Genomic DNA, 14,885 nt, shown 5'->3' with positions numbered 1-14,885 from the left:
GTCTGGGTTTCTCATGAGAGATTGTCTCAAAACTTAAGTCTTTGGGTATGAAACTCCACTGTAACTTCTCACCAAGTCTTGCTTGCAAGCGTTTTTATTTCCAGTAGAGGGCAGAGGTATTCTCTTGTCTGCTCTAACACACACAGAGGTGTGTATATATATATATATATATGTATGTTAAAAAAAAGAATTGTAAGCGCATTGTTAAACAAGCTTAACTGCTCAGAGATGCTTCTTCCTTCTTCCCACAGATCAAAACCTCCCCTGTCAAAACCAATTATGGAATCCCATTCAGGGGACTCTCTTCTAATAGGTGAGTCATCTTAAAAATAAGTCAGCAATGTACTGCAGCACTTTTAAAACTTTTCTGATCATTTTGTTCTGCTATGTGGGCAGGCTTTTAATGTTTGAAACGCTGTTTGGACAGAGAATTGGGAGGGAAAAAAGGCTTTTTTCTGCACTTAGAGACTCCTGCCCATTTGTTCTGTATCATGTTAAAATGTCTTCTCTTGAAGTGGTTTTATTCTGCCAGAAAGTTGTTGGGTTTTTTTCTTTTTCTCTCATCTGTAGCTTATCTTTTCCATCTTGGAAAAGGAGAAATGCTGCTGGTAGTCAAGTATACTGGATTAAAATATCTATTTTCCCCTGTCTTCTTTCTGTCTCATTAAGAGCACAGGTCCTTCCATAAGAAATGCAGCCTGCAAAGTCCTTTCTCAGCAGCCAGTGCCAGTTGTGACATTTTGGTATTAAGAGGCTGTTGGATTCTGGTGGCATTGTGTGGTTGTGCTGTCTTGACTTATACCCTTGTTATGTTTAGCTCAGGATTGCAATTCAAAAACTTCTTTACTTGTGGAAGAACACCTGGGTTCTGTTGAGTAACGTTTGCAGTGCCCATATAGCAGATACTGCACTGCAGGGGCTGCATTGGACACCTCAGGAGGAATGGCCGTTATCTGCATCTATGGATTTGTGCTAGCAGATGGGTCCTTAAACCAGAGCTGGCAGTGTTTTGTGTTCCCTGGTACGATTACCTCTACAGGTGCTTTTAATGAGCAGAATTCCAGCTGGGGATTTGGAGGTCTTGAAAGAGCCCTCCAAAGAAGGAAGAGCACAGCGTGGAGATGCGCAGGGGCAAGGTGTGGGTGCTTCGCCCCAGGGCTCTTTTAGTGCTTTAACTTGGACCAGAGTCCTGCCACGTGCTGACTTAACTGTGTGTATTTAAGCACATTTTATTGCTGTGTATTGGAGGGCCTTAACCAACCTTTTAGATGTCATTTGATGGCTGAATTCTCCATTGTGCGTTCAGGTCTCAAAAGATGAAAGCCCAGTGCCCCGTGTCAGAAAAGGGGCTCCTGTGTTTGAGCTAGGAGACATTCTTACAACGGATCTCTTGTGTACAGTGAGTTGTGCTGCATAAGCATTGTCAGGAAAGCATTGATACAGGGTCGATAGAAGAGTTAGTTGGTATTTGTGTTACTGAACACAGTAGATACATCTGCTACACCAAGACAACTGCAAAGTTACCGAGTTGCAGCAGTGCGTTGTAATCAAAAGCTACTAATTAGCAAGTCATAGCAGTTAATGCATCACTGTTTGAATGTATTGGAGTGGCTGATTTCTCTCCAGCTGTTTCTCCTGTTCTTTCTCAGTGCAGGGTTTTAAATGCTTTAGAGTAGCAGTTTGACTGTAACCAGGCTGATGTGGGCTCTGCTACACAGACCTCTGGGGTGTAACATCACGTCCAGGTATCTGGAGCTGGTGGAAATCTGCTGTGGAATCCCAGTGTGAACTGGCACTCGATAACCGCAGGTCAGTTCAGGTGAAATCCGGATGGGAGCTCTCATTTAAGGACACGTTAATGGCGCTGCTTCATGTGGAAGTGCCACCAGAAGAGGCTGTGGACTAAATAGACAAGTTAAACAGACGAATAGAGGTTTCTTACAGATCTAGAGGAACTTTACAATGAATTTGCTCAGCTACTACTGGTGTATACCCTCTGATTTTAACACTGTCTTAGTACCTGAGAACTGGAGGTGGCGGCTGTGACTCACATGGGCTCCAGGAGAGATCCAGGGAACCACAAGCCAGTAGGACTGGTGTCTCTACTGGGCAGACTGGTAGAAACTCTAACAGACAGACTTAGTGGAACACAGAACTAATGTAATGTGTTGAGAAAGAGTCAGCGTGGCTTTTGTGAAGGTAAGTTATGCCTCACAAACCTATTTGAGCTCTGTAGAAGTCAACTGATATATTGGAAAAGGCCAACCAATTAATACAGTGCGTGAATTTAAAAACCTGTTTTGACAGCGTTCCTCACCAAGGCGTGCCAAAGAAATTGCACGGCTGTTGTGGGGGGAAGGCACAGTTCTCATATGGCTAAAGAGCTGGGGATGGAGGGTAGGCATATGTTGTTAATTTTCATTACGGAGGGAGATGCAGATCTGTGCTTAAGGATATGTTGTTGTTCAACACTAAGGAGTGATGGGGAAAATAAAGTGATTAGCAAGTGGCAGCTTGTTGGCAAGTCCAAACTCTTCAGAGTGGTGAAGGACTGGAGAAGAATCTTGTGAAATTAGTGACTTGGTGATAAATTCAATGCAGATTAATAGCAAGTGATGCTCACGGGTGGAAAAAATAGTTTGTGCCTCACATGTAAATGATGGCTGCTGGCTGATGGCTGCGTGCAGGAGCTGGGTGCTCTCATAAATGGATATAGGAAAGCATTGGCTCAGTAATGTCCAGAAATCCAAACAAAATTTAAAAATTCTTAGGAAAAAGACAGAGAACAAGACAGATGTCAGTGTTAGTAGTACGTGTTTGCCCCTTTTTCTCTTCCCCAGGTAGCTGCAGTTGGCATCTGAGAGAGGCAGGACCCCAGGCTAGGGGAAATTTGCTGTTAGACCAACACCACGGCTCACAGGGAGTGTGGTAAGGCATAATGAAGCAGCAGGTAGGGGAATGGTGCTCATTTGTGGGGTTTTTGGGCTGGGGACATAGACCAGGATTTTAGAATCTTGGAGGGAGGTTGTCCTGCCCCTGCCCCAGTCAGTGCCGTGCTGCTGTCTCGTGTACACCAGGAGTCGCTTGCTGAGACGCTTTGGAGTTTGATTTCTGAGCTGTTGTGGTATCGATTGACATGACCCATGTCCTCTCGCTGCTTCTCACACTGACTGCTTTCATTTCATGAAGCCAGCGCTAGTAGACAACTTGATTGGCTTCGAGGCAACATCTGCTTTCCCCTTGCCCTTCAGACAAAGCCATGACAGCACGGCTTGCAGTCCAAGCGTGGATATTTGTGGCCTCTGCCCTTGAATGCAGTGAGATGACACTTGTCATGGAGCAGCTTTGTGTTCCTGGGGAATGTTGGGTCTCCAGGGGAAAGCAGTGAATCAGTGCCGTTGTGTGACATTGCTGTGGCAATAGCAGGTTGAATTGTTTTCAAAGTCCAGTGGCACTATCTGGTTTATGATGCAGTGGCTGGTGTCAGGGAGTTAGTACTCCACCTTTGCTACCTTGTGAGGGCAAATTACGCCTCACTGTTAGCTTTACTCATACACTTTCTGGCTCGGTCCATTCCAGTGTTGGGAGTTGGCTGTTTTCCCTTCCTTCTCCCTCTATTTCCAAACATGCCTGGGACTCAACAGGAGCGTTGCTGTCTTGGTGACTTGTGTTCCTTACATTGGAGATGGTCCCACACTTGCAAGACAAGCTGAATTCCTTTCCTGTTTTGACACGTACCCTGCTCTGATGTTGTGGTTAACAGATACGAGCGAGTCTGATGCTATATCCTGCAGGATAGGTTGTATGGGCTGGTTGGTTGTAAGGCTGCCAAAGACACCTTAGGATGCAAATCCTAATGAAATCAGTTTGAGTCAACAGTATCCTGCGTGCTGTCTCTTGGAAAACCTCCAGGAAGTGGTTTTACTGTCTGAGGAGAGTAAGAAAAGAAAACTCCGAGCTCTCACAGCAGAGGGAACGCTGCCCCTCGTGCACCCGTGGTCCTGCAGTGCTGCTGCAGCAGCCGGGTGAAGGCAGCGGGTGAGTGCCTGAGGCCCCATCAGACCCAGCACTGCTGGTGGCGTTTCTGTGAAGAAGCATCTTACTGCAGCGGGGTCAAAAGGCAACCGTGAGCAACGCCTGCTACTGCTCGGTTACTGCCGTGATGTCTGAATCTGAGCTGCTCATATTGCTGCTTCTGTGCCAAAAGGCCCGGGAAATGTCCACAGAGGTAGCGTGATGAGAGCACAGTGTTCTCTGTGGAATTATGTGTGGGTAACAGAAATGTGCACCTGAGCCAAGCGAGTCTGCCTCGGGTTGGTGGGGTGGGCTGGGCTCCTTTTCTGTGTCTCCTTCGCTCTTGACACTTTGTGTTTCTCAAATGAAATCTGAATCTCAACCCTTCCTTCCAGACAAGTAGAAGAGAGAAACTTTGTACATAACTGGATGTGCTGAGTGTGAGCATCACAAAGGACACCGTAAGGTAGCTCCGTGCTCTAGAAAAGAACATCGTGACCAAACGGCTTTGCTAAAAAACAACGTGAAATGCTGGCCTCTGGGTGGGAATTAACACTTGGAATATGGGATTTTCAGTGGATGAAGCCCCCAGATGTTGCTGGCTATGCCAGCATTAGGGCAGTTGGCCTGAGTCACAACAAGGTGGTCCTGTGTACTTGAGAGCTGCCACCGAGTTGTGTGTTAGCGCGGTGTGTTGTGGGGAGGCAGCAGCAGGGCCCTGATGGGGCGCAGGGCTGCGGTCTGTGGGGGGGTCACTGCAGCAGACACCTCCAGATGAGTGAGATTACAGCAAGGGATAAAAGAGGGGGTTTAGCACCAAAATTGATTCAATTCAAATAAGCTTCTGGTTCATAAGGAGAAATCAATGGAGACCACATGACTTCCCAGGCTGAAACTTGCTTCTCCTTTCCCAGCTGCTCTGTGTAAATGCATTTGCACCAGCGCTGCTCGGTCGGGGTGGCAGCCTATCTGTAAATTTTCATACTTAGAGCATCAGACTCTGCGGCAAAGTAGAAATTGGTGCCAGACGAGGAACTAGCAGCGCGTTATTTTCTGGGCTGTTTATGGCCGTGCTTCGAGGTTTAGCCTGCAGGCTGGGAGCAGTGGCAGTTCCAGTGGTCATCGGTGGTCTGCTGTCTGAGGGTGAAGTGATGGAGCAGTTGTGGGTCTGATTTTAACATGTGGAAGCTGTTTGCCTGGTTAATTTGACCTCTTCAGCCCTTTGACTTTCTATATAAAAGGATTTTTTAGTGCCATGTAGAGGCCAAAGGTGGAAGCCAGCAGAAAACCTGATGAGGAAGGTTGGAAGAGGCTCAGCTGAAGCTCTTTCCTCTGCTTTTTAACTTGTGCCTCTCTTTTTGCGTTTAAAATTGACTGGTGTCACCTTCCTATTTTTCACTGAGATTTCCGTGAAGAGAACAGTATTGATCATAAACGTTGAAATATGGGAATTATGGAGATGTTCAATGAGGTGCTTTCGGATCTGTTCAAAATGCACTATTCATAGCAGTTGTGTCAGCCCGTGTGCGGCTCTGCCTCGGCGCTATCTGCGGTTGTGTTTGCCAACAGCCATCAGAGGAGAGCGGAGGGAAGTTGGCAGGGAAATGTGTGGAGGAGCAAGGACGTGGTGTCTGAATGGACCAGAGGAGGAACCAGGCAGCCCCAGCACTGGAAAGGGAAGTGAAGAAGTGACTGCACTTGGAGTAACGCCCGGGTTGATTCCTTTGCCGTCCCCTCTGCTGCCACGTCAGGGCATAACAGGAGCTCTGTGGGGTTTGTTCTTGCATATGCAGGCTTTGTAAAAACCATGTTACTAATGTAGGCTGCTGAAATTTGACAGCTTTCTAACATAAGGTTGGAGAGGCTTTGCTCTTTCCTGCTCTTCGGTGGTAGGAATGCTTGAATCGACACGACGTGAGCATGAGGCATTTACTTCCACCTCGGGTGAAGTGTCTGTACTACTTCCATTACGGGATCGCTTGAAGATGGTGGTGGTTTATTTCTGGTTGTAATTTACATAACGGTATGTCCAAGTCGGTGGAGCTGGACAAGGAGGTTGCATTAATTTCAGCCTAATTGTGGTGACTGACGCTCGCTGCGCCGCATCTCCGGTCAGCGAACCAACCCCTGCAGGTATGCTTTCCTGTGTGTGACGGGGTTTTTTTGTGAGGGGTTTTTTTTTGATGCCATTATCATGGCCTTGATATAATAACTTAAATAGAAGGGTGTGGGAAGTAGTAAAGCTATTACAGAACATGCACATGGAAAAAAGCCTTGACTCAAAATGTTGAATCATTTGCCGCACAACTTTCTTTTTCCTTTTTTTTTCCCCCCTCTAACTCTGCATGAACTGTTCTGGCTTCTGTACCTGTCCAGGAGTGGTTCTGGAGGGAAGGACAGCTGCTGCCACTCGCTAGGGCCAGTTTCAAGTTGGTCACTTGAAAGCTCAATGGAGGTACATCTTGCAGAATGACTGAAGCACTGCTTAATTTAATAAATGCCCTTTTTTCCCCTCTCCTGCAATGGAAAGCCCTTTGCTGCTGCCTCCTCGGCTGCTCTTTCTCTTCACCCGGCTCTTGACCTCGCTCAGGAGCGGTGCCTGCAGCAGGATCCCAGGTGCAGCAGGGCGAGCACTTGCTGCTGCAGGCAGATTTCACTGCTCACTTCCAAAATCTGGGGTTTTTCCACTGCTTAGCAGACTTATTTTACTGCTTGCTCATATGGTAAGAGGGGAGAATGATGTGCTGTTCTGTCCTGATGGCTTCACTCTAAAGCTGGAAAGAGCCGTCTGATATATATATATATATATAATCTGATATATTCCCGCAAAACTTTGCATCTTTAAGTGGGTTTGGTCCTGCGTTTGTAAAGTGTTTTCTGTGAGGACTGAGCTCGCTGAGTCGAACGGATTGCCCTGGCTGTCAGAATTACTGATAGCAAGACACTCACATTGCTGCTGCCTTCCTCACGGTTTCACTACTATGGCAAAGTGTCTTTAGACTTTAATATCAGTTCCTCCTTCGTGTTGGAAAGCATTTACAGGAGCTCGCTGCCTGTTGTATCCCTGGTGAATGGTTGTTTCTCAGAATATATTTCCTAATTTGACTCCACACTTAAATACCATTGCTGGATCATACCAGAAAGCTAAATGATAACTTGATTTGGCCCCCACATCCACGTCTGATACCCACATATTATATACCTGTATGCATCATTCATTTCTGTAGCTATATCTGTTGTGAATATCTGGAACGTTGTTAGTGTAACTTAGTTCTTTCAGAAATTGATGTACTGCCTTGTACATGTACCTTGGGTCTAAAAGGATCTGTGAGCAAGACGGAAAAATCCTGCCTTTAATCTTCCCGTTGTCTCCTCTCTGCATTCCCCGAAACCATGGTAACGGCTGGGGTGGCCGATCTGCATCGCAGCGGCTGCAGTGCAAGATGAGGCTGCTTGCAGAGCCTGGTGCTGATGTTTCACCATCTCTACCCCCCAACGGTCGGGTACAGGGGAAATGAATGTTTCAAGAAGAAGAGTTTGGTGTTAGGTGTAACAGATCAAACCGTGACTCCGAATTCTTATGTTCCTGTGGGGTTTTTAAAAACGTGTCGTCTCAGCACCCCTCTTGTTCATGACCGTTACTCTCTCGATGTTAACTTGCAGATTCCCACAGCCTGGACTCCAGCCGATATTCCATAGTAGGAGCAGATCTCCGGTTCTCGTCAGATCTGGAGGAAAAGCTAAAGAAACACAACCTGGATACACAGTAAGAGAACTTCTTTGAAATTATTTCTCAGGAGGGCTTGCAGCAACACACTTCAGGCTTGGGCACGCGGTGTCCGCACCCGGCGCTCGTCGTGCCATTGCCATGGTTACCTTTTCCTCAGCCCCTGGAGCAGAAGGAATCGTTCAGACACCTCATGGGCCATTCATCGCGTGGCCTGTCCTGCCCGCTGCGGCTCTGTCCTTCCTGACACCTCCAAACCTTGCAGGACTGTTTGCTGCCTGTGCTTGAAACGCCCTGAGGAGCGAAGCCCGGCTTTCTGTGCCTGTGTTTCTGGTGGTTGGCTCTCTAGGGTACACGATCCTTCCACACCACTTAAAGCTCTTGTTACAGGGCAGGCAGCTGCCTTCCCTTCTCAATTTCCCCCCTAATCCCTTCTCACTTTCCTCCTAATCCCTTCTCACTGTCCCTGCCATCCCTTGCCCTGGAGGGGATGAGTTCCTGCAACAACCATTTGCTGCCTCACTCAAGTTTTCTTTCATTTCCATCATGGATTTAACTCTTCCAGAGATTCTTACCCTTTTGCTGAATTTGGCTGAAATGTGGTTAATAGAATCATAAGTTGTTAAAGGGAAATCTTTAAAATGCACCAAAATTTCACAAGTTGCTTTTTTTTAAGAGTGGAGCGTTCATTAATTCAGTTGCATTTGGTTTTAACGCTGACTGATGGGCAGTACCATCACTGAACGTCTTCCACCCCTATTATAATGGCCGTATGAGTCAAGATTTTTGGGAGCTCAGCTGGTAAAATGGAGAATAATTGTGTCAGTGTTAAATCATTTCAGAGTTTGGTCTTTGTGATTATCTTCTCTTGCCTCCACTTACACCCCTGTTGTTCCCCAGACCTGTGGGTGAGGCGATTGCCACGGAGCCCTTTGAGAGCTTAACGCCGGGAGCAAATATCTGGGATTTTATTGTTCGAGTTGGAGGCTTCTGGAGGGGGCAGGTTTTAAGTTTTTAGAGTGGATGATGGACATACCTTTCAAATCTAAGATACATAAATAGCGGCTATCTGCCTGGGTGGGAGAGAGCATATGGGTAAGCAGAATGCATCAAATTGCCATTTAAATCTTTACACTTCCATCTCTGCAGCCTTGTCTTTCTTGCCTACGTTGCTGCTCCTTGTGGAATTTCTTCTGCTTCTAGTGACTCTTTTCCATTCGTTCTCTCAATTAAAAGAAAACTCCGTAATTATGAGTAAAATCAGTTGTGTGGATGTCTGCTTTATGGGAGCTTTTTGGTGGATGGAGGGGGAAGAGGCAATGTGCAAGCTTATAGATTGCTTTTCGTTAGATAACAATATGGGAACTTTATTTTACAGTTACTGAACAAGTTTGTCTAACTGAAATTATTCTTAGAACCCTTTTTAAAGGGAACATTTTATTTCAATCTGTATTTTATGCCTAATTTTGCTGGTCTCTAAAAGAGTCCAGACTGTGTCTATAGGTGCAGTTCTGCAAACTGAATTTTGGCATGCACTGCAGCTCGGTCCCAGTTCAGGGAAGGTCTGCAGAATACACGTTCCTCTGTGTTCATAGCGTGGCTGATCTGGGGAGATTATTTCCCAATATCTCTGCTTTGTAACCATGGGACTCCCCTGTTGACTGCCAGAAAGCCCAGCTCTGGTCAATGGGAAGTGATTTCAGTCAATCTGAAGTGTCTACTTCATGAACAGGGTAGCTCTTTTAAGAAATTTTGGGGACATGAAATTACTTACTTGCTAATAATTGTGTGTAGATTTTTCTGGTTCTTTTGCTGGAAATAGTTCTCTCTCTTTTTTTGTTTTACAGTTTGCCAACGCTTCTGGTGGCAGAGTGTGTGCTGGTCTACATGACACCACAGCAGTCTGCAGATCTGCTCAAGTGGGCAGCGAGAACGTTTCCAGTGGCGATGTTCATAAACTACGAGCAGGTAAAACGACAATGGCACTTCCAGACCTGCATTATTGCCATCAGAATTGGGAGTTCTGCTTGTGGAATAGAAGTGGGCCGTATCATTTTGTATAGACAACGGTTTGTGCCGAATTTCTTTAGTAATGTGCTTTGTTTTGTGGATCTGTTAGCTCATTGTAAAGAATACACTGCTATTCTGAAAGACAATTTCTGGTCTGTGTTGAATCAAAATAACTGAGACTTAATCCATATGTGGAGAAAGCCATAGAATATTGGTTTAGATAAGGCAGAGGAAGAGGAAACGGTGCTGGATGTTGGATATGAGCGTGTAACGGTAGATAATTACCTCGCTGTGTTCCTTGGCAAAGTGGAGCAAAAATCACATCAGCACGAACTTAAGCTGCTCTGTGTGAAGTGTAACGCTGCCTCGGGGGAACGAGGTGGCTCCAGGAATTGGTAACGGGATCTTCCGAGCTGTAAATCACTGCGAGAGCCGCATCGAGTTGCTGATGACTGAAGGCAGCGTCAGTTTTCAGTGCCCGGAGTCCCTGTGTCTGTCAAGGCAGTGGCGTTGGCACCACTGAACTGGCACTCAGCCTGTCAATGGGAGGTAGCTGAGGAGGCTGTGGCAGTGGGAAGTGAGACCCGGTGTAAGAATATGGGAAACTTAATGTTATCCTCTACGTTTGATGACAGTTTGAGAGTTTAACCGAGTCACTGCTTTTCACTGCGGTCACGTTCTTTTCGGAAGGGGGAACACTTTTGTCTCCTTCTCTACCTGAGGTGAACATGACGGACCGGTTCGGGCAGGTGATGATCGAGAACCTGCAGAGGAGACAGTGCAACCTGGCTGGAGTGGAGGTCTGCAGGTCCTTGGACTCGCAGGTGAAGGGGCGCAGAGCTCTGGGCGTGTTTGTTTAATTAATTACCTTAATTAATCTGGCTGCAAGTTCTGGCTCTGTGTGTGCACTGTAAGGCTCAGAGCAGTGACCAGAGCAGGTTTGGGGTGGGACAGATGCTACCCACTGAAACCCTTCTCTATCCATGCTGCAGTGCTTCCCTGTTATCAATGCCATGCTTGCCCCATATCACTTAGTTTTGGTAGTTGTACAGAAGCTGCAGCAGATCAGAGCACAGGTCCTTGTAGCCCACTGCCCTCTCTGACCAGAGGGCAGCAGATGCTTTGAAAAGTGCAGAAGAGCTCCTCAAAGAACAGGTCAAGCAGGCGGCCTGCAAAATCTTTAGGGGGGTGTGAAACTATGCTCTGGTATTTTTCCTCGAGTCCTCTGAACACTGTGCTGCTTGTTTTGTTTTACAGAGGGAACGATTGCTGTTGAACGGCTGGGAAACCGCACGTGCCATCGATATGATGAAAGTGTACAGCTTCTTGCCACAGGCTGATGTCAAAAGGTATCACTGATAGCTTGCTTGCAGCCAAAAGTCATCTTCAGATGCTGTTTCCGAGGTGGTTCGCGTTGATGTGTAGTGTGGGATCTCCTAGAATAACAGAGAGGAGGCTGTGTGCGGATGCTAGCGACATAGGCAGACTGGGTCTGAGTGTGAAGCTCAGCTGAGCCTTGAGGATAACGCCTGGAGCAACACTAATGCTCCCCAGGGCTATTGCTGCCACAAGCAGACTGGCAGGGGGGGCGATTTGTTTGGGTGCTCTATAAGGCATCTCATGGCAGAGAACTGCAGCTAAAAGATGCTACAGAAATGCTGTGTTGAGTTTTTACAGTACCTGAGGTGTTTCTTGTGAACATCCAGCCCCCACAGCACCAGAGGGGCAGAGTGGAGTCCTAAAACACACTTGGAACAGGCAGCCACTTTTCATGTCCCCAGGGAAGGTGACATCCAAGTATTTGCTGCACTCTTGTAGGCCTAGGTAAGGTCACTTATCCATTTGCTTTTTTACTACACGTGGGTGGAAAGTGGCCAGTCCTGCTCTTCCCTCCCTTCTTCCTTGGCAGCACATTTAGGTAATGAGCCAAGGCAGGGCAGTAAATTGGTGCTATGACCAAATGTGAGCAAAGAGAGAGAGAGAGGAGACCAACGTGTGCCCCTTGCCATGAGTGAGGCTGCTGTCTGCAGAGCTTGCTACATCAGGGTATAACTAAGGGCTGCTCTAACAGTCAGTAATCTGCATGGTTCTCTTAAATCTCTTGCATTAGAGAAAAGCTAAAAAGGGGGAAGCTGTTTTAATGAGTAACTTCTTAGGTATATAATATGAAGGGTGAATTGCAGTGAGTCACTCATTAACTATGGTTTGAATTAGCTGAACAAGTTGGCTCGGTCAAAATAAGTATTCACATATGGGGGTTTCTCAATCCATGGAACTGAACAGGTGAGACTGAAAATCAGAGGTTGTTTAAATAGGGACGCTGACTGTGTGATTGGACCATATGGCACTTGTGGAGAGGCATCACTTGTACTTTTTTTTTTGCAGCATTTTTGACTACCTTAGATCTGTTCAGCTCTTGTTCCAAATGCCAAGAAATAGGTTACGTAAACTCTGTCCTTTGGTATTAGTGGGGCAAATAATGCTTTCTGTTTATACAAATCTACACACAAGAGTTCTTCTGCAGCAGTTGCACATCTGTGAGTGTATTCAGGAACTTTTCCCTTCAGCCTCTCTTCATCCTCAGTAGCAGCCCTTCCAGATATTCAGCATGGGAGATAAACGCTGATATTCGAGTAACGTAGAGTGAGAGGGGGATGTGCCAGGTTAAACCTTTCAAAGCAAGCACAGCCTGGGAGAAGTTCACCCGTTTGTTTGGTGGAAGATGTTTGGAGATCTGAGTTTCAGGATCCTGGGTAGGAGCCATTTTAGGGGAAAAATCAGATCTTGTGTGTACCATTTGGTTGGTGCTTCATCATGAGCTCATGTGGGAGAGTTGTTAGGAGCTGTCCTCATGTACCCATCACTCTCCCAAGACAGAATATGGACTTGTTGTGATGTCTGGAGGAAGTGCTGTCTTTGACTGTAATCCTCTGAAGAAGGTCAATCTCCTTCCGTTAGGCTGTGCTGTTGAGGCTGCATAGATCCAGCAAGACCAGGTACGTGCGGTAAAAGGGGTCAGAAGAGTAGTAGTGGAGTCTGTGAGCATTTACACAAATTGGTCCTGGCACGTGAAATACCAGGGGTAAGAAGTTGTGATCTTGTGGATCACTTGACAACAGGGGCTTGCAGTAGTGGTGATATCTTCATTGTGGACAGATACCTGTGTTAATTTACTAGAAAGGTAATTTTCACTCCTGTGAAGTGAAGAATGCATAAACTGTACTGCGACTCCCAGTTTGAATCACAGCTTTTATTTCACTCCTGCAGAATAGAAGGACTTGAATTCCTGGATGAAAAGGAGCTGTTTGAGCAACTAATGCAGCACTACTGCATCTGCTGGGCTTCGAAGGACAGCAGCAATCTGGGTAATGCTCTCCAAAATCCTTCTCCCCACAGGAAGGACTGCGACTGCATCCACTGGGGGTATGATGGGTGGGTCCCATAGCAGGAATTGGGGCTGCCTCTTGTTTTTGGGGAACACCTCCCAGGTGGTGCCTCGTGACTGTTTCTCCTCAGCCTTTTTGGGGGGTCTGTGTTGGCATCTGCATTGCCCAAGAGGAAGCCTGTCCAGCGCAGGGGAGGTAGAATTTCTGTGCCGAAAGATGCCGTATGGGTTACTTTAAATAACTGCCTGCTTTATACTATCAGTGCTAATTGAAAGGCTTACAAATCCTATGCATGTGAAGTGCCATATGGGCACACGGTATATGAAATCACAGTGTCCTGACAACACAAAAATAAATTTGTATTACTTAGCCCTGTCTTCTTCTGCGCTGCCCCCATTTACATCCCTCTGAAACTTGAGTTTTCCACGCTACTTTCTCCTGAGGGGGAAAAAATTCCCTCTGGAGTTAACTCTTTTTTTAGCGTTCCTTTTGTTCTTAGAATTGTCTTTCCTAGACTGGAATTTCTTTGAAGCTGAGGCTTGATTTTATGCTGCCTGTAGCGTGTCGTGTGTGCTGCTGCTGCTTCAGAAAGAATGAATCCACAAGAGCTGTGGTTGGGGTGAGGGATGGATATCTGCAGCCAGTGTCGGTCCAGATTAGAAAGGCAGCTCTTGCAGACACACTTTCTCTCCACTCCTGTCTGCAATTTCGGGGACTTCAGGCTTTCCAGAAAACTTCTCTGGTTGCCAGTTGATGTCTTCTTCCTCCTCTTCTCTGCTCTAAATCCCAAAGGAGAGAATCAAATGTCTAATGCGTGGATATGCTTTAGTATAAAGCAGTTTTTCTTTATCTGGAGTGAATTTACCGCCCCCATTAATGGTACTTTCCCCAGTTTCCTCACTGTGATTTCATGGGCAGGTCATTGGTTCATCAGCACCCTCTGTGTGGTTCCTTCTGCCGTGAATAACTCCAGCTCTCCTTCAGATTGGCTTGAATTACTCGCTCCATCACAATCCAAAAAAGGGCTATAAAAGTACAGGTCACCATGTTTCTTAATCTCCTTTTTTTTAATCCCCTGCCGCTAAATCCTTAAATAAACGCTTGTTTCTCCCCCCATGCCCCTTCCCTTTCAAACAGGCCTTGCGAGCATCACCTTCTGACGGGTTTGCTGGAGGGGAGCCCTGGGCCGCGGCGCCGCAGCCACTGCCTGGTGCTTGGGACAGGACCCCAGCCACCCCAGGACTCTGCACGTGCCAACCTCGGTCTGCACATCCCTGTGAGCAGAGCAGAAAGCGCCGGGTGCTGCGGTGTCCACTGCCCCCATGGCTTTTTGGTAGTTTTAATGAACCTTTTTTGCCTGCTGTGAGCAGTTGCTGCGAGGCAAGACCCACCTCCCGTTCCCAGATATATATATATATTATATATAATGACGGACTTTCATAAGGTATCAGTAATCCCTGTTTAAGAGCTTGCCATCCCTAGTTTGAAACTGAAAGTTCAATGTTCTTGGATGATACGGTTTTCCTCTTTTGTCTTCTTTGTGGATGTGTAACATGTATTTGTAACGGGAAGCTGGGAAACCAGTGCGGGTGAGCGGCGTTATTGGGTCTCTGCACAGTGCACGGCTGATCGTGACGGTTAAATTCTGCTGATTTTCATTCCGTTCACGTTAAGTTTCCTGCAGTGTCACCATGTCAGCTTCGTCCCAGCTTTTACAGTCGCTGCGGGGCTGTCACTGCACTCGGTGT

At 46.7% G+C, this 14,885-nt stretch overlaps 1 protein-coding gene across 1 annotated transcript in view; it reads left to right on the top strand.

The window, feature by feature from the left end:
* The window catches only part of LCMT1 (leucine carboxyl methyltransferase 1), a 17,989-nt gene extending 3,692 nt beyond the window's left edge, over positions 1 to 14,297 (top strand). Inside the window, exons 5-11 of the mRNA XM_010191063.1 lie at positions 252 to 313; positions 7,678 to 7,780; positions 9,589 to 9,709; positions 10,474 to 10,575; positions 11,009 to 11,100; positions 13,019 to 13,116; positions 14,275 to 14,297. Coding sequence (XP_010189365.1) covers positions 252 to 313; positions 7,678 to 7,780; positions 9,589 to 9,709; positions 10,474 to 10,575; positions 11,009 to 11,100; positions 13,019 to 13,116; positions 14,275 to 14,297 — 601 coding nt within the window. The remainder of the gene's footprint in view (positions 1 to 251; positions 314 to 7,677; positions 7,781 to 9,588; positions 9,710 to 10,473; positions 10,576 to 11,008; positions 11,101 to 13,018; positions 13,117 to 14,274) is intronic.
* Positions 14,298 to 14,885: the final 588 nt, after the last annotated feature.

Source organism: Mesitornis unicolor, unplaced genomic scaffold (genome assembly GCF_000695765.1).
Source record: "Mesitornis unicolor isolate BGI_N332 unplaced genomic scaffold, ASM69576v1 scaffold28288, whole genome shotgun sequence".
NCBI classification, from domain to species: Eukaryota; Metazoa; Chordata; class Aves; order Mesitornithiformes; family Mesitornithidae; genus Mesitornis; species Mesitornis unicolor.
The sequence above is the reverse complement of the archived record's forward strand: the minus strand, read 5'-3'. Positions and strand labels throughout refer to the sequence as shown.